The sequence below is a fragment of the Artibeus jamaicensis genome, unplaced genomic scaffold (genome assembly GCF_021234435.1).
Source record: "Artibeus jamaicensis isolate MK-2021 breed Jamaican fruit bat unplaced genomic scaffold, CSHL_Jam_final scaffold_286, whole genome shotgun sequence".
Taxonomy (NCBI): Eukaryota; Metazoa; Chordata; class Mammalia; order Chiroptera; family Phyllostomidae; genus Artibeus; species Artibeus jamaicensis.
The window spans coordinates 4,321,338-4,347,356 of NW_026522034.1; the positions used below are offsets into that span (position 1 = coordinate 4,321,338).

At 38.1% G+C, this 26,019-nt stretch overlaps 1 protein-coding gene across 2 annotated transcripts in view; it reads left to right on the forward strand.

Annotated features, from left to right (window-relative positions):
• Nucleotides 1–5,620: 5,620 nt before the first annotated feature.
• Nucleotides 5,621–26,019, forward strand: part of NPTN (neuroplastin) — a 65,437-nt gene continuing 45,038 nt past the window's right edge. The window contains exon 1 of one of the 2 annotated variants that reach the window (XM_037134516.2): nt 5,621–5,904. In XM_037134516.2, the coding sequence (XP_036990411.2) occupies nt 5,814–5,904 (91 nt within the window). In that variant the 5' untranslated portion in view covers nt 5,621–5,813. Of the gene's footprint in view, nt 5,905–11,820; nt 11,858–26,019 lie in introns of those variants that run through there. The other variant, XM_053656811.1, reaches the window with a different exon arrangement.

Below are 26,019 nucleotides of genomic sequence, written 5' to 3' on the forward strand. Positions count from 1 at the left end.
TAGCATTATCTTAGTTGTAGGTGTTTGGTTTTCATCCCTTTGGATATTTTGTGTCATTCTGTTCTGGTCTTCAAAGTTTCTGTTGAGAAATCAGCTGACAGTATTATAGGAATTTCTTGTACATAACAAACTGCCTTTCTTTTGCTACTTTTGAGATTCTCTTTTTGTCTTTAACCTTTGGCATTTTAATTATGATGTGCCTTGCTGTGAGTGTCTTTGGGTTCAACTTATGTGGAACTCTATGCACTTCCTGGGCTTGTATGTCTATTTCTCTCAGTAGGTTAGACAAGTTTTCTGTCATTATTTCTTCAAATAGAGGTTCAGTGTCTTGCTCTTTCTCTTCTCCTTCCAGCACCCCCTGAAAGTTGTTCCAGAGGGTCCTCATACTATCTTTATTTTTTTGGATTCTTTTTCTTTTTGCTGTTCTGATTGGGTATTTTCTGCTTTCTTAGCTTCCAATTTGCTGATTTGATCCTCTGCTTCATCTATTCTACTGTTTATTCCCTATAATGTATTCATTTCAGTTAGTGTACACTTCATTTCTGACTGGTTCTTTCTTTACATTTTCTATCTTCATTTTTATGCTTCCTATCTGTTTGTTGAAGTTCTAAGTCCATCTTCTCTTCCCTTAAGTTCATCGAACATTGTTAGAACCAGTGTTTTGTTCTGTTCTTTCATTTGGGACGTTTCTTTGTTTCTCCATTTTGACGGCCTCCCTGTATTTGTTTCTATGTATTAAGAAGAGCTGCTGTATCTCCCAGTCTTGGTAGAGTGGTCTTATGTAGTAGGTGTCCTGTATGGCCCAGTGGCACAGCCTCCCTGGTTACCTGATCTAGGTACTCCAGGTGTGCTCCCCAAGTAGGCTGTATGCACCCTCTAGTTATAGTTAAGCCTTGATTGTTGTCAGAATGTCAATGGGAGGGATTTATCACCACACCAATCAGCTATGAAAACTGGCTGCCATCATAGTGGAGGATCTGCTATGCAGGGGCAAAGCCCATGGAACAGGACTTGCTTCAGAAGGGTTTTGGTGCCCCTGAGTTTACCTCATGTGTGTGTCACTCATTGAGGTGCTTTGAGGTGGGCTGATGCTCTTCACTGGGTCTGCTGGCTCTAGGGCCTCCCAGGAGGTGCTGGCCCAGGTCTACTGCTGCCTATATGCTTCTCTGGGGCCATCCAGCAAGAAATATGGGGCAAGACCAAATTGCTAACCAAGGCTGACTGCCTCTAGTGCTGGGCCTGGGGCCACTTAGCAAGAGGTACAGGCTTACTAAGGCCAGATGCTGCTTGTTTGAGAGATTTTAGTAAAGTCTGAAGCATGAGCCAAGATAGGCTCTTTGTATGAAAAAAACACTGGAAATGGCTTCAGTGGGCCTGCAAGTTGGATCAGGTGGGGATATCAGGGAATCAATCACTAGGACAGAGTGAACAGTGCTAACCCAATTGATGGAGACTCAGATATGGCCCTGCCTGTAGCTCTGTGGAAGTAGAGCTCTGCAAAGGAACAATGGTTTCTGCCAGACTTCTGTCTGGGAGAAAGCTGCCCCTCCAGCCCTTGTCCTAATGCAGACGATTCAGTTCCTCCCCACATGTCCCTGGTGCCTTTTGATCTGCTGCCCCAGCACGGAAGCTCATGGTGAGTGAGTCGAGTAAGTCCATGTGGGCCCTTTAAGAGGAACACCCGTGACTCCAGGAGCCCTCCATTTCACTCAGCCACAATCCCTGCTGGTTTTCAGAGTCAGAAGTTATGGGGACTTGTCTTCCTGGCATTGAAACCCTGGGCCAGGGAGCTTAATGTGGGGATGGGACCCCTCAATCCTTGGGGGGAGGGACCTCCACAGCTGAGATAACATTACAATTTTTAATGGCCACACAAGAGTAGGAGGGCCAACCTATTCGGCATTTCTGCTCCTTCTACCAGTCTTGTCGTGGCTTCTCCTGTATATCGTTAGTTACAGCACTTCTGTTTAGCTAGATTCAGGTGGTTTTCAATGACGTTGTTCTATAGTTTAGTTATAATTTTGATGTTGTTGTGGAAGGGTGTGAGCACTGCATTCACCTATGCTGTCATCTTGACTGGAAGCTCAGAGTGAAATATTTTCATATTTCAAAAACAGATCCCTTTTAGGAGTGACTGATGTGTTGAGGTTGTAACCTTGGAAGGGGTAGCTCAGCGGAGGAGAAGGTTGGTGGAGGTGAGGGGATCAAAGAACTGAGAGTCCTGGGTATTGATTAGATCATCAACATGGATGTTGAATGTGTACCTATGGAGTTTAAGGTTGGTGCCAGGAGTTGGAGAGGGCAGGGGGAAAGATTACTTTGGGAGGTCAGAAGACAGCAGCAATCAAGATGGACAGGGTGGCGTATCTGGATGAAAAGAACTTCAGAGGAGCAGAGCTTTTGCAGGATGTAGAAGGGAAACCATTAGGGAGTTCAAAGTCAATTCTACCAACATTACTGCCATTTTCACTGACATCTTTCCAGTGGAGGAATGGAACACAGCAAACAAAACCACTGAAGTAGTTTAATTTGGAATGCCTTGTTACAGGACTTGCCACGAGGAGGTGCTGTCAGTACTGGAAAAACTGGAAAGGCATCTTCCAAGCGGTCCCTGGAGGCAGGGAAAGTATGTCTCACCTTGAGCTCTGAGGACACCTACGGGTATTGTGAGATATTGCAAGGAGCTCAGCATCTTGCACAGCTCGCTGCATTTAACTGTAGAGAGATTTTTAAAAATGTAAACAAATCTTAAAAAAAGAAAAAAGCCAAATTTTTAAATTTACTTTAAAAATGTACTGCATTATTGAAAGGTTTTAGTTATCATGTATTTTCTCAACAAAAGTACAGCTACTGTCTATCACATAGGATTTGATTACATTTTCTCCAGGGCAAAAGTATTCTTCATAACTGCAGGTTTTGAGAGTTGATTGGTAACATTGTACTTAAGAAGTTTCTCCCAGAATTACTTTTTGTAAGAAAAGTGGCATAATTATGGAGAACAGAGAGTTGGAGTCAGAATTGTACCAGTGGTAGTTACAATAGTATTTACTTTCATTATTGTCAGCATTTGAGTATTTATTGTGCACCATAAACTGATGTGAACAGTGTACATAAATATACTAATTTATTCCCTTCATAATCTCATGAAATAGGTACTATCATTAGTACCATTTGACAGAAAAATAGTGTCCAGAGAAGTTAGGTCATTTGCTCAAGGCCACCTGGTTTAGCAGATTGTGGTGGTGGAGGTGGTGGGATGAACCTGAATTTCATCTGTCCTCTAACCGGAATAGTCCAGGTTATCCAGTAGGAGAAAACACCTCTGAATATCAGTAGCTTAACTCAACAGACATTACCAGTTCTATGTAGGCCTGGGCTTATTCTGTTAACTCAGGGACCCAGGCTGACATGTTTCATTTTGACAGATGCTTTCACCATCATGATCACTGATTACAAGACAGGCAAGAGTATGCTACAATGTCTGTAACTGAAATGAAATGTGGCTGCTTGAAAATGATACAAATCACTTTTCACATTTCATTGGCCAGAGCAAGTAACATGCCATTCCCAATTTTAAGGTAGAAATGTACTTCTGCCATGAGCTTAGGAGAAGGCAAACCCAACTGTTTGGTATTAATGATTACCACAAACACTCAGACTCTGGGCAGGTCATGCCTCGCTTAGCCTCTGTTTCCCTACCCACACAATGAGCATAATCATTTTGTAAGGATCCCTTGTCCTAAGGATGAAATAGGGATGTTAGTTACTGTTATGAGGCAGAATGGTTGCATCCAACCAAAATTTCCATCAACTGAAAATATTAGTTCCATCACAGGGTGGCTGTGTAGCCAGCCCTCCACACTGAGCTGTCTGTGCATTAAACTTTATTACTCACACATCTGAGGTCATGAAGGAGATAATTTTCATTTAAATCAACAATATGCCATTGTCATAGTCCCAGTGCTGGCTAAAAAGCTCAGTCTGGAATCACCAACTGTCCAAGTTTATGTTGAAATCTTGTTTCTACTTTAACTTGAGCACGTGAGGGGCATGGTGAGTGCTTCTCCCTCTAGACTCTTGGAGCTCTCAGTTCGTCAGGACTGTTTTCTTGGCTCCTCATAGTTTCGCTCCACAGACTCTCCCCAGGATGTCCGCCGATAAGCTATTCCACAGAAACTCCTTTACCAACCAAGGAAGGACAGCGCTGAAGGTAGAACCGAAAAATACCCTTAAAAAGAGCACTTCCTAGAGTTCCATGCAAACAATAACAGCATTGTCGGATCATTTGCTGACTCTTTTCCCATGGGTTGATTTTTAGGTCATTCGTTCCTCTGATACACTACCAGGGGTGTCAAACTCATTTTCACCAGGGGCCACATCAGCCTCTCTGTTGTCTTCAAAGGGATGAATGTCATTTTAGGACTATATAAATGTAACTACTCATTAACAGTTAAGTGAGAGCTCGGCGCTGCCATCGGGTAGAAACAAGGTGCCAGGCTGGATAAAACAAGGTGGAGGGCTGGATTTGGCCTGCGGGCCTTGTTTGCCACCTGTGGACTAGGCTGTAAACTTTGTTAAGAGTGGGGTGACCATGCTTTCAAAACCGGGTTTTACATCAGGTGTCAGCGGTTGTTAAAACCTTGCATACAGCAGATACTCAATAAATGTTCGCTGCATGAAAACGCTTCTGAAGATTCTTCTAATGAATTAATATGTGGCAACTTTCTAGTAGAATTTAGTGTCTAACTGGCAATTAAGCTAAACTTTAGGCCCTGAGATTTTTTGAAACTAAAGCAAGGCCAAAATGGGGGAGGGGAAATAGAAGAGCCAGAAAAGGAGGCTATTCCAGGTGGAGGGAGCAGATGTACAGGCAGAAAAGCTCAGAGAAATATGGAGCATGGGGAGTGTATCAGTTAGCCTGGAAAGTTAAAACTGCAGGTCAGAGAGCGATTGGAGCTAGATGTCAGTAAAGGTCTAAGGTCAAAATACAGAAGGGAGTAATAGCAGGGCTTCCGTGGAAACAATGAAAAAATGGTGTGAAAGAGGCAGTGATGGCCTGGCTGGTGTGGGTCAGTGGACTGAGTGCTGGCCTGTGAACCAAAGGGTCACCAGTTCAATTCCCAGTCAGGGTTTTATGCCTAGGTTGCCAACCAAGTTCCCCACTGAGGGCATGGGAGAGGCAGTGGATATATCGCTCACACATCAGTTTCTCTCCCTCTTTCTCCTTCCCTTCCCCATTCTCTAAGAATAAATAAATAAATAAATAAATAAATAAATAAATATTTTAAGAAAGAGGCAGTGATGTATCAAGTTCTGCAAACAAGAGCTCCAGCAACTGAAAGGCAGATGAATGGAGAATATACATTATGTTCCTAAAGCTTCCTTTTACTTATGGGCCCCTCCCCGTTTCAGTTTGCTACTCCCACACACACTCCTGTTTTCTAAGGCCAAAAGAGCGTTGGAACTCAACCTCACCTGTCACGTGGCCAGAAGCGCCCAGAGCACGTGACCTACCTCGAGTTTGGCCAATCAGCCACTGCTGGGGCGGGGACGCGAAGTCCGAGGGGCGGGAGCACCAGTTGAGGCCTCTTCTTCTCGCGAGTTTTGCCGCCATCACTCCTCAGCCGCCCACGACTTGGAGTGAGGGTCTCGCGAGGCTTAGGCGCTGCGGCGGTAGGAGGAGGACAGGGAAGGACGGAGCGGGCCGTTGCTACCTCCAGCGCTCACTCCCTCGCGCATTCACCCGCCCCCTCCCTCCCTCCCTCCCCTTCCCCAGCCCTGGCCCATTCGCTTTTCGATCTTCTGCTGAGAGGATGATGGGCTCCTCGCTCCCCAGCGCCCTGGCCCTCTCGTTGTTGCTGGTCTCTGGCTCCCTCCTCCCAGGGCCGGGCGTCGCTCAGAACGGTAAGCGGGGTGCCGGGGGCGGGCTGGGGCCTGAGGAGGTGCCGGAGCAAAGGGAAGGGGCTGGTGGGCTGCGGACCGGCGGTGAGGAGAGGCCGGCCGGGAGTTGGAGGCGCTGTCCGAGACGTGGGGGCGTCGATCACAGCCTGAGGTGTATTGCTGGCTAAGAGGCGCCACGTCCTGGGGCTGGTCTCTCCGAGTCGGGAGGGGACACCCAGGAAGCCGAGGTGGGAAGCTGAGTCGCGGGGGCGGATGAGGAGGGGGCGCAGCTTTTAAAGAGGCAGCCTGAGATTGGCGTTTGTGTTTAAGGAGAGGGGAGTGGAGTCGGTAGGATCCGCAGAAGAACCGGGATCCCAGGCGTAGGAGTCCTTTAGAATTATGTTGGGGCCCCGTAAGACAGGTGACATGCTTAAATAAGGGTGGCGTTGCGGGGAATGGAGTCCAGAATGTTGAGCGGAGTACGAGAGCGCTGAGGAGGGGTGAAGAATCAGGGAGCCGTGGAGGTGGAGGGGAGGTGGGCGGAAAGCTAAGGTGGTGGATTGACTGCGGGAGGGAATTTGGAAAGAGAAGCAGCAGTGGCTCCAAACGAGATGGGGGAAGAGAGCTCGGTTTGCTGGGGAGGGTGGAATGTTGGGCACTCTAGGGTAGTGGTAGGGAGAGCAAAAGGAGTTTCTAAATAAGGAGAGGAAAAATGAGCAGAGGATAGAGTAAGGGTTGTAACTGAGGCAGGGGAATATTTATTGGGGAAAGAAGGGTAAAGACGGGAAATATGGGAAGGGAGGAAAATGCAGGAAGTCGAGGGTCTAACGTTGCAGTGTGGAGCGTGTATTAAGGAAGGGAACAGCTGATGATGGCAAGCGCTTATGATACTGTCTGGGCCTTTGGGAGGGCAGCGACACTTAGCTGGAACTGCAGTGGTAGGATTGAGGACACTGACTGGAGAGAGGGAGATGGAAGAAATGGGTTTTTAAGGTCTAAAAGTTGCAAGACAGGAGAAAGATTATTCCTGGGGAACATGAAAGTAGTAGCTGGGATGGATATATGCAGGGTACAGTGGAAACGAGAGAATTGGATTTTTAACCGAAGTTCTTTAAAGAAGATAGAGAAAAAAAGATTCTGATGAAGGCGTGTGTTACAGTTCAGCCAAGGTATTGTGAACCGATTTCTGCTTTTGGTGGAAAGAGCCTTTAAGAGGTTTAAACATATTTTTATAGGAAAGAATTTATGAGAAGTCAGTCGTGGAGAGTGACTGTAGATTGTCTTTGCTAAACCTTCAGTGTTTCTTCGTTGATATACTTCGTTAATTTAAAATTACTGTTGTTGAAATAGCTGAAGTTTAAATGACTTTAATTAAAAAAAAAATCAATAATAGAGCCAATGGGTGTAACATTCTAAGGAGAATACAGGCTCAAGATGCTGAAGATTACAGTGAAAATATATCTTATAAAGGATTGAAAAAGCATCATTAGTTAAGTATGTTTGTTGTATCAAATTTTATGTTTGTTTAATCAAATCCTTTGTATGCTTGATGGCCTTGAATTATCATTGCATGGGTCAGGCACTGAATATGTTAAGTATTATTTGGTATTTTTCCTGTTTTCCCCCAAAGCGAGAGGCCATTGTGGAAGGCAGGGGAGAGTTAGATTGATTTATCTTATAAATCAATTTTTTATAGTTGGTGTGTTAACAGTATGACTTAAAGAAGCCTAATATTCATTTCAGCTATTTCATTTGTGGAAATAACTGATTTCATTTGGGGCGATTGATTGTTTAATCTCTGGTGGCATGGTATCTTTCAATGACTGATAATGCAGCATAATTTTAGTTTCTTAGTAACTACAGTGAAGTTTTTGGATAGACCATCAAAGACTCATCTGGCTGTTCTCAGTGATATGTGTTCTACATACAGCATAGTGCAGCATTTCTCTTGTAATGAGCTTCAGTTCAATCACGTGACGTGACTGATGACTTGAAGCTGAGTTTGTAGTTGACCCAAATGAACATAAGTTTAATTCAAGGAAGAAATGGCTATTATTTGAGTTTGAATCCACATTGGCAAGGATGCTATTTTTTAAAAAAAATACAGCTTCCTGTAACATACTAAAATTCAAGCTTTCGATTGGTAATAAATAGTCCTGTAGTAGTCTGACCTCCCGTCATGGAGTTGCTATTCTCTTACAGTGCTTCAGAAGTAGATATCATTTTCTGTATGATGTTGACATGTTAGAAGTGTTAGGTTATCTATTTTAAATGATGACTTAAGAAAAAACCCAAACCTACATGTTTTTGGATTGGGTATGTGGTAGTGTAAATTGAGAATAGATGTTTTTCAAGAGGTCTCTTTCATTATTCCTAGAATAAAGAACTCAAACTAGATGATCCTGGAGGTCTCTTCCAGCTGTGACCCATTACTGTAGAGATTCAAGGCTTTCATTCAGATTTTGTTTACTACCCAAACATTTAAACTCATAGGGTCACAGTTTCAAGTAAATCCTCTAAGGTGTTGGTTTTTGTATGTAATAAGATAAATGTAGTTCATTTTAAAGGAGGAAACTTGTCCTAAAATGTAAGCTTTCTGCTAAGACTTTCTTTAAAAATTTTAGACCAAAATTAAAATGAAGTTTAAACCAAGCAGGATTATATGGTAATCAAGAACACAGACTTTGGATCCTGTTAGACCTGGATTTGAGTTCCATCTCTCTGTAGCAGAGTGACCTTGAGTAGAACGCTCACTACTTCCAAGCCTTAGTTTTATCATGTGTAAAATGGGGTTTATGACCATGCCAGTCCCACAGAGATGATTGAGGATTAAATGATATAATGGCTATCAGGCACTTAGATTTCTGCCTGGCATATAGTCTCAGGGAGTAAATTGTTACTATATGAAATACTTGTTACTATATGGTACTGTAATGTAACGTGTGCTGCATTCCTTTATGTAGCATTACCGTGCTGTATGTACTAAATGTTTGCTCTCTATAGCAAATAAGTGTTAGCTATTACTACTATGATCCTTTAAAAAGAAGCATTACTAGTTATTTTTGTTCATGTGTACATCGAACACTTACTTAATTGTTAATACTGTCATCTTTATTAAATTTAAGTAGGCTATTGGAAGGCTCCAGAGAGATTTGCACATTTGCATATGTAACTTTAAGAAAAGTGACCAGTAGTGAGGCAGTTTCAAATTCTGGTCAGGCAGTTTTATTTTTCTTTCATTGTCTGGGGGATTGCCTGGCTTTCTTATTCTTTTGGTGAACTAAATAATTTTTCCATAGAATCTCACTGTTGTGAATAAGAGAAGTAGAAGTACCCTACACACAGTGGAAGTGTTGGCGATTTTAGCTGATGAATGAATATGGAGTGAAGTGTAAAAATATAAAAAATATATAGTGAAAATGAAATAGGATAATTAACAGAGTTAAGTGGGAGAAAATAAAGAGTCTAAATTTCAGGAAGCCATTTTGCTTGGGTGGTAGTAGGTAGTGGTGAATATTGTCCTTTGTAAGAATGCCAGTATTTGCATTAGATAATTAATTAATCTTTTTCTTTTCTGTCAAGGGATGTTTGCTTCAGTGGTTGACAGTTTTCTCTCCCTCAGTACATTTTTAGGTGTGTATTTGCTATTGATTGTACATCTCCCCTTTGGGTGAATTGAAATGAGCAACAGGAGATAGGTTATCTATGGCGACTGTGTGCAAATGAGATATTAGATGTCAAGCAACATATCTTAAAGTAATCCAAATAAAAATTTAAATGACCAGAAGAACTAGTTTGCCTTTGAATAAAGCATTTCCAAAGGAAATCATAAGCCTCCAATCTCTCATGTAAGACCACAGTGTCACTACTGACATAATGGAGTGGCTAAGCATGAGAAATGAGTCAGGGATCTGGGGTAGGAAGGCTGTGTTTACTACATCTGGACCTGTTGCTGGGCTCTTAGTTTTTGTTTTTCAGGGTTACTGGATCCATATTAGAGATACAGATGGTTATTTTTGTGTTTCCAGACTTAATAGGTCTGACACTGTATGAATTACACAAATCCTAGTGAGAAATTAGACTATTTTTTTCCTGAAGGAATTCCTTTATTTTTCTCATTAATACAATTTTGATGTGAAATATTTTCACTTGTTGAGTGTACATTAACAAAAGATAAAATGTTATTGTATTCTTATTTTTATTTTTTAATAAAAACTATTTAAATGGGACTACAAAGATAATCATGTATGATAACATACTCTTGTCAGTTTGGACACTGCTTCTCATTTATTTAGTTTGAGGTACTTAAGATATTTCATATATAAAATCTGAAACTGCTGGATGTATATAATCGTGTTTTTTTTTGCAGGACAATTTGGTAAGGAAATAAGGTGCTAATCTATACAAATGAAATATGTAGAGAAACAATGGGTGACTGTTAAATGTCATGTAGGAGATGTTCAGTAAAAGTTTAAATAAAGTTATACAACAGTGTTTTGAAAGAAGTGAATTATGTAAAAAATACTCTGATGCATTCTATTCAATTGTTTACAGTGAGAACATAGTCTGGACAGGGTCAGAAGTTAGAGAATGAAATTGTAAGAAAGTGAAAGAGAAGAAAAGCTATGGTAGTACAAGAAGAAAAGCAGGAAGCAAGAATGAAGAATGAGTTTTGTTTTGAGGAGTATCTGGAAAAATAGAATATCAGAAAGACTAAATAGATCAAGAACTTCCAAAGTGAATTCACACATCAAAATTAAAATAATAGTGCAAAATCACCTCATGTGAACACTTGATTTGGCTTTCAGTGTGCCTCTTTAAAGAAAACATCATTTTATATGAATTTTTTTAAATGCCATCAGTGATACGGAGTTTAATTTTAAGCACCTTGGAGAAATGCTTTTAAAAATTTTGTGAAGTTTGTGGACTTTTTTTCCAGAATTCTCAATTTTAGTTGGTCAGGATTAGCTTTGGGAAGACAGGAAACCTCTCTGGTAAGATTAGTTGATTATAAACTGTTAAATTTCATAGGCATAAACATCATTGAATTTAACATGAAATACAGTGGTGATCCTATGTAAAAATGTTAACCCAGGATATTGATATTTAAATTTAAAAAATTGAATAGATGAGTAAGTAAAATACAGAGTGTTGTATTCAGTTTAGGAGAAGTCAAGATTTATACGTAATTTCAATTTACTGTTATCTAAAATTGAAATTAGGCTAAATTTCTTTGTTTGCTTTTGTATATGTACAAAATACACGTTCACTAATCAAGCCTAGTTAACTTGAGATTATTTTTCAGAACTTTTAATTGTTGTGTTTGTGTGAAAATGGGGCTTACTAAATATTCAGAGAATTTAAGTATGTATTTGCATATAGTAAGTTAGTGGGGGACACGGTTAATGTTCCTCAGACACTCACTGTTATTTGTGTGTGTTTGTTTCTTGTTTTTGTTGAGGTTCAAATAAAAAAACCACAACTCAGTCTTACCTCTTTATTAAAGCAGACTGTGTTAAGTTTCTTGTATTAAAAAGTACTAAATGCTATACTTTTGCATTTCTGAAAATGATTATGGAATGTTTTAAGACCAAAACATTCCTCTTTCCAAATCATAATTACTGGAACCTTATGATATGCTTTATGGTATTTTACAGAAGTATAACAATTTAGATATGCTTTCCTTCACTTGGTTTATCTAGGTTTATATCATTGTTACACCCCAAGTATTGCTTCAAATTGAGTATACCGTGAATTGTAAATGAGATGATGTGAAATCACTCCAAAAATGTTAGTTTCTATATATTATGTGAGGTTCTATTATTAGAAAACATTGTTTCAAATTCTACTAATAGTTTTCCTCATGTCCCAGTGTATACTCACATTCTGAAAGTGATTAAATATAAAATACAAGACAAAACGTCAAGTCCTTTTCGGATAGAATAACAAGACAAAATGTTCCATACGCTAAGAAAAGGTAAAAGTATGCTTGTGTATATAAATTATTTTGCCATCGATTCTTCTTTTCTTCTGATTATATTTGAAAACCACTGGACTAGATGATATCTAAATTCCCCTCCAGTTCTAAAATTGGAACAAGTGTATTGGAACTTGTGCCAAAATTGGAACTTGTGTATTGGATCAATACACAAGTATTGATCTTACAGCTTAGATACTGCCTCTAATGGGTGTAGGACCGAGAGTGAGAGTACTTTGTTTTAATAAGTTTTTAGAAACTAGATTTTCAGAAATAATGAAAATTGAGGCTTGCATGTTTTGAATCCAACTGCCTGTAAACCTACTTCATACAACACTTGTCGTTCTTGTTTCAAGAAAGGCAGAATGGTGTCTGTTACAGAGATCTCATATTGTGAATTAAACAGTTAAATGAAAATCACTGCCAGGTAGGTGTTTGTGTTCTCTCTGTTGATTGAAAAGTAGTTGACTATTGAAGAGACAGCGATTTGTGTTTTATGTTATCTTTTGAGGAGGTTTGTTTTCTGTTTATGACTTAGTTTCTTCTTTCCTTTATACATGCTTCTAAATCTAATTCATTGTAGTTGAACAGGGCAACCCAAGTGTTACCTGAATTAAATCTGAGGAAGTTCCTAGCTTGATATTCCTTATAAACAATGTGTAAAAGTCTCAATTTTGCACTTATTCATGATACTTACTTGTATCTGTTAGGTAGGCCCATTTCCTTGCTTTTTTAAAAAAACCTTTTTTTAGAATGGCAAACATGTAAAAAGTAGAGTGAGTAATATAATAAACTCCTATATAATCATCACCTAGTTTCAACACTTATCACACACATCCTTACTGCTTATTTATTTAAAAGTAACCTGAAAAGTTAACATTATAAACTAAAAATTTTAGGTGCTGCAATATATTAATAAAATAGAAATAATTTGGTTCACTTGTAATCGTGTTGAAATGACTTTAAAAATATAAAAGCTGTTTAGAAGAAGGCTTTCAAACTTTTGTGACCCAGATAAGGAAATAGATTTTATTTGTGTGTATGTGCAGAATACATGATGTTTTATGAAACAGTACCTGTTCTTACTTTGTAGTGTCTTTGAAGAAAACTGTTATGACCTTCTAAACTGATAATAATTCATTGGCCATGAGACTCATTTTTGAAAAACAGCATTTTTAAGTATTTAATTTTGTTTTTTGTTTTTGATTTATGCTTTCCATGCTAGGTAGTATGGAACACTGATGATTTTTGTAAACACAATAAAGATCTTCATGGGACAATTATCAGTAACATCAGCTTGTACCATTACTAGTCATTATTAGTAAAGAAAATACAGCATTATTGAATTAATACATTAGCCATTAGTTATATTGATTTGTTTTACCCATTTTGAATTTGGGAAAATAGGGAAGCTACAGTAACTTGAATATCATAATCAAAGCACAAGTTTTCCAGTATGTATAGTTGTCTTTTCTTTTATATTAGAGCTTATGTTTTTTATTCCCTTGCCCTTGCCTTGAGTTATTATTGGTTGAATATGGGGGCTGGGAGTACTGTTTATTCCCAGCTGCACGCTTACTCTGATGCTGTTGTCTGAGACACATTTCTGGTGAGTACAAAATGACTTGAACACTGGCCACGGGAAGGGAAGGGAGGGAGAGGGAAAGGAGAACTATCACTGAAGAACCATTTGATTTTCCTGTTTAAGATTCTGGAGAAGATTATTTTGTCATTTTTAGACATTGCTTCTTGAAAGGAAAAAAGGCAGTAAGATGTCCTGTGTTGGCAACTATTTGTGAAGTAATTTCTCAATTCATAGGTTGAGGGAATTGACTATATTTAATTTAGGATTTTTTGATTGAAGGAGTATGTTAAGCTTAGGAGTTTTTGATCATACAAGTATAGCAGATTGGAAGCCATTGTGGAGTGACTAAAAAAAATAGCACAGCAGCTCCAGCATTGAAATTATATTTGCTACTGCTGAATCTCTAATCATTCATCAAGGAAGATGAAATAAACGGCCTTAATGCAAACCAGGAAACTGCTACCTGGAAAAGAGCAACTATAAAGAGGTTTTCAATAACTCGTAGTGAATCATAATTGAATTACCCTTAGACACATAACGTAGTGATCACATATCAAAATTATGGTGTTATGAACAGTGTAAATGTTTTCACAGTAGGATTGAACTCCAGATAACACTCTCCAACCACATTTAGGGAAAGATGCAGATAATTCTACATTGATGGTAGCAGAACATTTAGGAGAAAAGATTGAAGAGCTAAATTTAGGAAAAGGGAGCACTGGGGGGATGTGATTATCTATTAATACCTTCTAGGTAACAGTGTAAATGAAGTAAGGGAATTACGCAGTCTCCAAAGATGGATGGCTGTATCAAAGAGCAATGGCCTAGAGCACAAGGAAGAAAAGCATAGGATTAGTATTAAATGGATGATTTTAATGAAACTCGCAGAACAGTAGAGTTATTTGCACTTATTGTCAAAGCCATTATAAATAGGGCAAAGAACTGGTTGAGAGGGTCATATAAAAAGGATTATCTCTCTCTTTTTTTTTATATGGTAAGTAGTCCCCCTTATCTCTGGGGGATATGTTTCAAGGGGAGAGACCCCCAGTGTATCCCTGAAACTGGGTAGTACTAAACCCTATTGAGCTTCTAAACAAATACAATAGTTCCCCTTTAACCATGGTTTTATGTTCCTTGGTTTTAATTATCCATGGTCCACAGCAGTCTGAAAATATTAAAAGGAAAATTCCAAAAATTCATATATTTTAAACTGTGCATGCCTCTGAGTAAAGTGACTGCAGTCTCAACACCATCCTGCCCCATCTCTCCCAGAATGTGAATCATCCCTTTGACCAGCATATCCATACTGTATGTGCAACCCATCAGTCACTTGGTAGTACTGTACTGTTTTTTTCCTGTACATACATACCTATGATAAGGTTTAATTTATAAAGTAGGCAATTTTATGGATAGAAGATTCATTCTTACGGTAGATTTTAGCAATGTCAGCATATGATTTTTTCCTTTCCTTATTGAATTAAAAAATTCTACCTTTTCACTTAAAGGAGACACTTTAAGGCTTCTCTTTGGAATATTCGAATTGCCAGCGTTGTTACTCTTGCACTTTAGAGGTTTCTTGAATACAAGCTCTGTGATACCGGGACAGTCCATCTGGTAACCTAGATGACTGCTCAGTGACTGGTGGGTTGCACGTAAAACATGGATATGCGGGGCAAAGGGATGATTCATGTCCTGGGAGAGATGGGGCAGGATGGCGTGAGATTTCATTACACCACTCAGGAGAGTGTGCAGTTTAAAACTTAGCAATTGTTTATCTGAAATTTTCCATGTAACGTAAAAATGTCTAAAAAGACTCCTGTTGGCTATGGGTAACAAACCAAGGAAAGTGAAACTGGGTAAATGAGACTACTGTGCTTGTTTCAGGAGCTCAGTAGGAGAAAACCTTTATGGAAATGAATGTGGAATGAAATGGACTTTCTAGAAATTTTGCAGGGTCAGAAATTAGTTTAACTCTAGTTCTTTGATTATGAATTCAAGAAAAATGGTAGATTAACTTTGGCATTCATTTTAATGAATTTCAGTTCCATCTGTAATACTTAAAACAGGATTCTATTTATTATGACCATCACTTATAAGTAACTTCTTTTTGTTCGGTTACCAAAAACCTACACTATGAATTATTTGCAATCTGTGTTTAACTCACAGAAGTGTAAGTTTCATGAAGGTTCATTCACTAGACTGGAAGGAACCTAGTAAAAGTTTAACCTTTGGCTCTTAGAAACTAGGCTTTTTCTTTTGTGTGGGAAATGTCAGCTATTAATAAAGCCTTACTATCTGTAAAAGAACACTTCCAAAATTCTGCTGTGATAGGAGCTCAGTTCTTTTTCTTTTTCTTTTTAAAAATATTTTATTTATTTATTCTTAGAGGGGAAGAGACAGGGAAAGAGATGGAGAGAAACATGAAACAACTATCAGTTACCTTGTACACACCCTGGCCCGGGATTGAACCCACAACCCAGGCATATGCCCTGACCAGGAATCAACCTGCAACCTTTTGCTTTTCTGGATGATGCCCGACCAACTGAACCATACTAATCAGAGCGCTCAGTTTGTTCTTTATGAGTGGAAGCTGGGGCTGTAATACTTTGACAGATATGGGGGCTCACTTTAATTAGTTCTGAGAGTGTAGAGTTGACAGATAAAATGCAGGGCACCCAGTTATATTTAAATTTCAGATGAACATTGAAGAACTTTTATTTACTAAATCTGACAACCTTAAAGGATGTCTTTTTTTATTGTTGTTGTTGCTATTTTGGCAGTCCATTTAGAACTTAAGTAACACCAAGTCTTGTAATTTTGTGAGTTTTTGTGTACTAAAAATTTTTTAAAGTAGACTTAATATTCTATTAGGTGGACTGTCCTGTTATCATGGTAATTGTGTTCAAGTAACCCTTGTTTTTCTTAATAGTGGTGCCAAAGTGTAAGAGGAGTGATGCTGACCATTTGCAGATTCCAAATTCATGTTACTATGCCAGTTTTATAGGAGAAAATATAGTGTGTGGTAGTATTTCCTGGGTATGTCACGTTTCTTTTTTTTTTTTTTTTGATTCTGCCATTTTATATTTCATAGAGTAAGTTTTTTCATTTATTCTGTAAAAATTAAAGTTGTTTTCAGGAGTGACGTGGCAGAGGGCATCAGGCTGGTTTCTAAAAAAAAATTTTTTTTTTTTGGTTTGCAATTCCCTTTTTCTCTTTTTACCAAAAATATTGGAAACTTTAGGGACTAATGCCTGAAAGTATATAATAAAGATGTTTCTGAGGTTATTGGTTCAGGGAATATCCTTTTTCAGATTTTTGCATGGGGGCTTGTAATATATTTGCTTTCTTGGCTTGGAAGTTATGAATGGAGATGTGCCCGATCACACCCTTTTCCTCCTAGTGGGTTCAGAATAATTTTCATTTGTTGAATTATAACCATCTGATTTAGAGAGTCAGAGAAAGTAGATGTTGGCTTTGCAGACCAGGGATGTGATTTCTTTACAGTTAAATTTCAGTACTAAGAAAAATGTTTTCCTGAGCTTTATTATAAAGCCTCTTAACCAAAGATTGTCCCTGTTTATCAGTAATTCATTGTAAGAGGTATACTTTTTGTTTTTTTGTGTGTGTGAGTTGGGGTGAGGTGGCTATAAGAAAAACAGGAATTGAATAATGTAATAGGTTCCAGCGTGAATGATATTACATAACATAAAGTATAATCAAAATTATACTTCTGTGTATTTATTTGGAATATATTTAAGGCAGCTCTAAGAAGTATTAAAATAACTTACAGTTTTTACGAAACTAGAAATTAGTGTAGTTTAAATTTGATGCTTAAACTCTATTGGAGACAGTATTACGTATGATAAATCGATACTATCACCATTGTAAACGTAAAATGTAAATTTAAAAAACTATGTTAAAAAGGTCATTATCTGGGACAGTGTAGTTGAGTAGTAAGGGCACTGGATTTGGCAGTAGCCCAAATCCTATTTCCATTTCAGTTCCTGTGGTTTCTGTTTTTTAAATTAGTATCACCCTTAATCCATAGAGTTGTTATTAGAGTAAATGATAATGTATGGAAAAGTGCTCTTTAAAATGCTGTCTTGTAAAATGGCGTGTATGTATAGCTTCAAGGTGTGAGGCCTGGTACTTATAAACTGTTTACCTTTAATAGATTAACTGCAACTCTGGTGGTTCATAGGAAAGTGAAGAGGAAAATAAAGTACTAAAGAGAAGGACCAGATTATTTCAAGGTTAGTTTTTTTGACAAATGATGACTATATCATAAAATGCACATTTCAGATGCCTATTAGCAGACCAGCCTTTTCACTGAATTATCCAGCTCTGGTAGGAAAGTTCAGTATTGAATTTCTATAATTTTTGAAGTTTGCCTCCCAGTACTGTTCTCAAGTTAAATCTGGTTATAGGGACACCCTGTTACTCCTCATCCCCTGTTGCCTTCCTCCCTCAGGTAGGTGACGGAAAGTTAAGTATCTGTCTGGTGGAATTTCTTTTTTTATAACACATTTTTGTAACTTCCCCTATTATTCTGAAGTGAAATTCACTGTGTTATTAAGAAAATATATAATGACCTAGATGTAATATAAAGGGGGGAATAACTTACAATGAGATACTTACTTAGTCTGTAAATGCTCAGGCAGAGCTACAGAAGAAGACGGTGAAGTTTATATCCATGAATGTGACAGCTACAAATGCTGAGTGATGCAGCTGTGCTGTAGTGGTGACTCAGTTACTACAGGGGACATTGCTGTTGATTATGTGATTTTTCTGAAAAGGTGAACAACTCTTGGTAAAGTTCCAAATGAAACAAAGTACAGTCTCTCCTCACTTTACACGGTAATTGCATTCCTGGAAAACTGAGTGATGATTAAAACCATGCAAGAGATACATTATGGTATATTGTAAACTCACTTAGAGTCTAGGTTCGGAGCAAGTTTTTCATCTCCAATGTCATTTGGAAGTTGTATAGGAAGAGGGAACAGTTCTTTGTTGTACAGGGTGGGATTTTTGAGGATCCCCGGTTCCAGGCAACTAAAGGCCATAGAGCTATCTCAATTATTGTATCAACCAAAGATAAACACAAATTTCCAGAATGCTCCATAAAAGTCAGATCAGCCCCCTGTTAAGAATATGTCATTTTGTCTCTGTACTTGTAAGTACACTCTGTTACAGGATAACAGCACCTAGTTAGTCCCCAGGGCAACCACTGGTCAAAGCCACACACCTGTTCTAGGAATGGAAAGGCAAGGAGAACAGCTATTCACTTGTTTTGATTCTTTAAAAAAAAATGTTTTAAAGCAGGGATTGTAAACTCATTTACCATTGGAGCTAGGTAAGTAACATGCTCTGACTGAAAACACTGAAAGTTGGACTTTTGAAAGTACTGTGCTGATCAGATAAAACTCAGTATTTGTATCCTCTTCACCAAAGGATTATTATTGTGAATATAATTATTCATATATAATACAAAAGGATTGATTATATTATAAAGATAATATGCTATTGAAGGCTGAGAGATCGGATTAGAGTCTTGAGTTTTGGCAAGTCTCTTATTCTGATTCCACATCTGTTTATTAAGAATAATAATATACATACCTCACAGGGTGGTGATTAGAATGAAATGTTCCAGTTATCTTGGTTTACTTTTTAATTGAAAGCTGGATATGTGTTTTTATAGTGAAATGGTTAATGAAGTTTGAAATCTGTAATATGGGGGAATAGTCCCTTATTTTTAACAAAAGCACAAAGGAAGTAATTAAAAAGAAAAAAATTTAACGTACAACCTAACACCTAGCATGCTGATTCCAAACTTTCAGCAGATCAAACTCTTAGTCTTTTAGGTTAGCTCTCAACCTTAGCATAGCAGTGACTGTTATTTAGCGTGTATTTATTTTTGAAGTGATATGGGAGCAGGTAATTTTGCTATTGTGCAGTATTTTATTGTACCTCAAAAATAGATTATGCTATAAAAGACATATTTTTATAGTTGTTGCTTGAGTTAGAAATTTAGCAACATAGTTTCTACTAGGAAACTTGTGTATGGTATCTTTCTACTTGTCCATGACTATTTTGAAAGTTCCACATTTTCTGGGTTCTTATAGAATGTTTTAGAGGCATGTATATATTTATGTACATTTTGTTTTCATACTTTAGACTGCAGAAAGCTTATTTCACTTCTTTTTTTTAGTAATTAAGATCATGGTCTAAATGGCTAAAGCAGTACAAACATGTCCTTTTATTCCTTTATTCTTATCCTCATAATTCTGATGTTCATCTTTGTTTTTCTCCACAATATAATTTTGATTCTTTTATCAGAGAATCTGTGCCTTAGTTATATATATTTGTTGTTTATTATAAAGCCCCTTTTTCCTTCTGTTTTTCCTATCTTCATTTTGGTTTCTTACCCGTACGTACTTGGTCTTGATCCTTTTGGTATCTTCAGTTGTTTTTAGGTAAACTTTTATTTAGCACTTTCAGCTTCCTTGTCCTGTCATTTGAATCTGTTTGAGGCAGAGGGGTGGTAGGTTCTACTGTACTTGTAAAATACAAAGTCTAGTTTTGTTGACTAGTTTTTGAGCTGACATGTTTGCATATTTTTGCTTTTCCTAGTAGCTGTTTGATGGGTTTCTTTATACGGTGAAGATTTCCTAACATGCTTTTTAAATCTTTTAATCCCCATAGAGTCATAATGTCCATATTTCTCAGAAACAGTTTAGCTAGTCTTCAAGGCCTAGTTACAAATGAAATCAATTCCTGATGGAACTGAGTACATCAAGGCAGAAATAATTTCATGCAGGTGGCTAGTAACGAATATGGAATGTGAACTATGAGGTACTTGCTGTAAACTGGAAAAGTTTAGTGCTTCCTACAAGGCTGCGCACACGAAACGTTCCAAAATGACTGCCTGTAGAGCATGTAATTTGCTACCTAGTAGCAGGTAGGCATTAAAATTTAATTATGAGGTGGGGGTGGTGCTAGGATGATGAGATTTTATAGCTGTAGGATGAAAGAGGAAATTTCGATGGGTATTAAGAAAGAAGGAAACCCCACTAGAGTATACAGAGTAGTGGTTCTTACTGTAAGAACAACTTGAAGCTACGGTGAAAATTGCTCACAAATTACCAGTAGAAGTATGAGCTTGCTGACATTTGTATTTCAGTAAGAGGTATATATAGTTTAGCAGCTTGTCAAAGTCAGAATTGGGAAAGAATTTGAGTGGAATGTGTTTTTAGTAGTGTCTTAGAGTGCATTTCACCTTACCATTCTGCAACACTATCTGTTTATCACTGAAAGAGTTCTAGGATTGTATCAAGTCTTAAACTCAAAATACACCATTGGAAAAACTTGACAGGCCTAGTAGTACCAGGTGCACCCGAGGTAACTAGATACATGAGCTTGCCAGACATCTCTGCCTAGAAGTGAATGAAGTTTTCATCAGGTTGAATTATCAAAGGATGGGTTTAACTAAATGTAGGAGGGAATATTAGCAGACAGAGAGGATGAACCTTCCTGCCTTGGATAGTGACTAAGCAACATTTTGACATGAGATTACTTCATTTAAGTTTTTGAAAAAAGGACAAAATTATTGTATTTAAAAAACTATGAAAGGACTTGTTTACATAATATTTGAAATAATACCCAGGTGGTTGAAGTAAAATATTAAAGTTCCTCCTTTAATCCCATTCCCCAGGAATAAGCAGTGTTAGTAGTTTGTTGTGTATCCTTTCAAAGCTTGTTCTATGTATACATATTACTCACAGACTGTAGTGCTTTATTGGTATTGATTATCATTCTTGGTATTGATAGCCATCCTATTTTGAGTATAGTAATTGTAGTGACAGATATTTTCATTTATGTAAGTGTATGGAGCCTCTAGAATATATCTGTTGTTACTAATTGTCACTGAAGGGGATTATATTGATAATGACTGCATTCTTGAGGTAGCAATTGGCCTACTGAGAGGGACTTTCTCATTCCAAACAGGGAGAAGCTTCATGAAACATAAAGGAGCAATATATTACTGTATTTTTATCAGTAAGAGGTGTATATAGTTTAGCAGCTTGTCAAAGTCAGGAGTATTTTTTGGTGGAAATCTTCCATGTTCATACCTGTAATATCTTAGCTTTGTGGGTGATTCCTGGGACATCTCTGCTAAATTTAATGAAAGCATTCTGAATATAATTTTGCTGTCCCTTTTCAAGAGAAGTAGCAATATTTTGCTGGTATTTGGGACACTAGGTGAGTAACAACTTGATCCTTCACCTCATGGTAGAGGTGCTAACTCATCATGGAGTTGCTGAATGATGAGAGTGCAAATAGTAATTATGAAAGGAGAATAGATTTGGATTGTTGACTGAGCTTTAGGATTTCCTGAGGAATGGAGGAGGGAGCAGATTCTAGTAAGGGTTCTACAACTAAATTACAGCTTCTTTAGACCATAGTATATCTAAGTGTCAAATTAGGGCAAGAATTAGATTTAGGAGTTTTCAGGCTTTAGCAGCTGAAAGTTTTGGTTTTTTTTAATCTAAAAATTAAGTAGAGTCTCAACATGTTAGAGAACAGTCTGTCTGTTCTTCAGGGGGAGAAAATCTCCTGTTTCAAAGAATCTTTGGCCTCTTCAGGAGCAGGATTTTTAAATTAATAAAATGGGCGACCTCTGTGTAGACCTGCTTGTGAAGATTTTTGCACAAGGATGTTTCTTACCTTTGGTTTCCAGTCTGCTGGGTCAGTGCTGATAGCTGCATGGAAGAGGTCTTGTAGATAATTTGCAATGTTGATAATTAAAATATTTATATTGATACATGTGTCCATGTTTGAAATAAGACCAAAAGAAAAAATGATCCCTTTAAGGAAGACTCTGTAAAGTAGCATGAAGATAATCACCCTGTGCAAAATGGACGTGGGAATTTTTATTGTAAGGTTTGTCAGCCTCTTTGTGAGAAAAGCTGCGTTTGCCTCTAGCTTTGAAATTCAGGATTATGCATGTGGTGGAGTATAGAGGTGTGCTGTTAAGTCCCTGCTTGCAGAAGGATTGGAAGTGCCATTAGTTTTCATCCCTTGGTGGGAAGAAAATCTTAGCGTGTATGGTTTTAGCAACCACCTTGGAGATCTGCCAATAAGAAATGGAAATCTACTACTTAAAACAATAGGTTACAGTTAGTGATGCTAAATATTTTTTAAACCTATAGGTCCACATAAAATTGCCATGTAGGTAATTTAGGTAATTGGGTATGGATATGTCATGGTAAAGGCCTGAACTGGTAGCATTGATAAGAAAGAAGTAGAATATGCCCTTTGACAATTTTTTTAAGATAAACATGTTTTTGAATTAAATAATGTACATAGGATATCATTTAGTTTTAATGGTAAACAAAGCATTGCTATCAGTGAGGCAATAAAGTGTAATGTTTTGAGCTCTGGAATGTTAACTGCCAGGGTGTGCACCCTGTCTCTGTGCATCTGTAGAGTGACAATAGCAACCTTAAGTGGTAGACTGCATTTTTATATAGTAAATCACATTATATAATGCACTTTCCGTTATGCCTAACATATGTAAATAATGCATTTGCTTTCAAAGACATTAGTTATATAATCAGTAATCTTTTTGAATGTTTTTAAACCCCTACAGCTTTCTTTTTTTTTTTTTTCAAATAAGTCAACTCTTATATTCTTTCTTGAAAAACATATATTGAGGGATAACTGACATTCAATAAAGTGCACATAATTAAAGTGTACAATTTGATGAGTTTTGATTTATGTATATACCTAGCATCTCCACAATCAAGATAATGAACATATCCATCACCCAGATAAGTTCTTAATGCTCCTTCATAATCCCTTCTTCTTGCCCCTCCCTACAGCTTTCTTAAAAGTTATCTCTTCAAAGAAAGATTTCTAGGCTGTTTGTTTCTTATTCTAGGAGGTTTACAGGGAATCTGAACTTACTTTTCTTTTAGAAGTGATGATGGAAAGTGTCATTACCTAATTTGAAAAGGAATGGGAAAGTTGTGTTCTAATTGCAAGGTAAAATCTCAAGTCAAAAATCTATTTTACACTGAATTTTTATTCACTTGCTTATTAGGATTAGTGGATGCATGGCAAGGAAACAAACACATTAGGGATCTGATTATTTTTTTAATGTAACTTCTCTGTGGTAAATTCAAATATACCATAGTCTACTTTCTTAGGATTTATGATTGTTGATACTCAGAAAGATGGCTGTGATACCATGAAAAGCCTCTCCTAATTAAAGATAGTTTCATTTATTATACTGCTCATTAACTTGTTAATGATTACTAATACATTTTAAGTTGTTAATAGGTTGAAATGTAATGGAAGGTTTTATCCTTACTCTTTAATTAGTGAGAATTGTTTTTTCTCACTATATTAACAAATAATGAGTATATGTGCAACAAGGCATTATGCAGCATTAACAAAATCAAAGACATCCTGGTTTCCAAATAATTTATAATCTGTTAAAATACACTTTCTGACACACACAGTATTGCCTTAGGCAGCTTCATGAATTCAGAATACTGCATTTCTGAAACACTATCAGAGAATATTTGATGTTACATTCACGCACAGAGAATCAGTGGTAGTCTACACAATCTTGGCCTGTTTGTTTGTAATTTTACCAGAAATGATACTACTCTCAGAATACTAAGTAGAAAACAACTTTTTGCAAGTATTGGAGTTCATTGACCTTTGTACACTTTTCATTTGAAATCAGGAAAGTTGGGCTTGATTCACATTGCGTACTTCGTAGTAAGGCAAGAGATTCTAGTTAATGGGGAAATTATCTGAGCTAGTGGTGGTACAGCTACCAGATAATATATTTTTATTGTTCTGTTACAGTTGTCCCAGTTGTCCCCTGTGGCTCTCTTGTGTTCCCCTCTCTCCTCCCCTACTGAATAATACTGAATGTAGGAGATTAGGGTTGAAGATTTGTCAGTTTTGATAGAGAAAAAAAAATCCCTGGAATATGGAGTTTGTAGGACTGGATACAGTTAAATCTCAGACATAGGTATTTAAGCAATCAAAAGCGTTCTTGGGGACTTCCAGCCAAGATGGAGGAGTAGGTGGAAACACTGCATCTCCTTGCACAGCCAAATTTAAGGACAACAAAGATTCAGAAACAAAAACACAACCAAAACAGACAGAAGATTAAACTACGGAAGTTTGACAACGACGAACCATTCAGCCAGACCAGTAAGAGGGGTGGAGTTAGCCCTTGGCAGAGAGGGGTCACCGCAGGAAAAAGCGGTGGCTGCCCGACCAACCCAGGTGTGCAGGCGGTGGTTGGCAGATCCCAGGCAGATGCCAGGCGTGGGGTGGCAACGGGCAGACCCAGTGAGGTGCACAAGGTGGCTGGCTGACTGTGGTCACACATTCACGTGCAGATAAACCAGGTGAAAAAACAGACAGTGAGACAGACTTCACAACCCAGGGCCCCAGCACTGGGAAATAAAGCCTGAAAGCACCAATTAAAAAACTTTCAAGGGTTGAGGTGCCGGGAGAGGCTCCCAGCCTCACAGGAGAGTTCGTTGGAGAGGTCCACAGGGTCCTAGAGCGTACACAAGCCCACCCACCTGGGAACTGGCACCAGAAGGGCCCAATTTGCTTGTGGGAAGCGGCAGAGGGGTTTGAAATTTCAGAGAGCGTGAAACCAACACCATTTCTCCCTTTCTGACCCCGCCCCCAGTCACAGCCCAGTGACTGGGTTGACCTGCCCCGGTGAACACCTAAGCTTTCGCCCCTCATACATAACTAAACATTGTGGCTCAAGCAGAAGAACAACTCAAAGCCCCAGAGCCAATACTTCTAAGCAACCAAGAGATAGCCAACCTATCAGATGCACAGTTCAAAACACTGGTAATCAGGATGCTCACAGAACTGGCTGATTTTAGTTGCAAATTAGATGAAAAAATGAAGGCTACACTAAATGAAATGAAATGAAGGGAAATGCACAAGGAACCAATAGTGATGGGAAGAATCAAGGGAGTGGACCAGAAGGAAGAAAGAAATAACCAAACAGAAAACTATGAAGAAATAAGAATTCAAAAAAATGAGGAGAGGCTTAGGAACGTCTAGGACATCTTGAAACATTCCAACATCCGAATTATAGGGGTACAAGAAGAAGAAGAGGAAGAACAACAAGTGGAAAACTTATTTGAATAAATAATAAAGGAGAACTTCCCCAATCTGGCAAGGGAAATATACTTCCAAGAAGTCCAGGAAGCTCAGAGAGTCCCAAAGAAGGTGGACCCAGAGAGGAACACACCAAGGCACATCATAATTATATTAGCCAAGAATAAAATGAAGGAGAGAATCCTAGAAGCAGCAAGAGATAAGGGGACAGTCACCTACACAGGAGTGCCTATCAGACTGTCAGCGGATTTCTCAGAAGAGACCTTATAGACAAGAAGGGGCTGGAATTAAGTATTCCAAGTCATGAAATCCAAAGACCTACATCCAGGATTGCTCTATCCAGCAAAGCTTTCATTTAGAATGGAAGGACAGATAAAGTGCTTCTCAGATAAGGTCAAGTTCATCA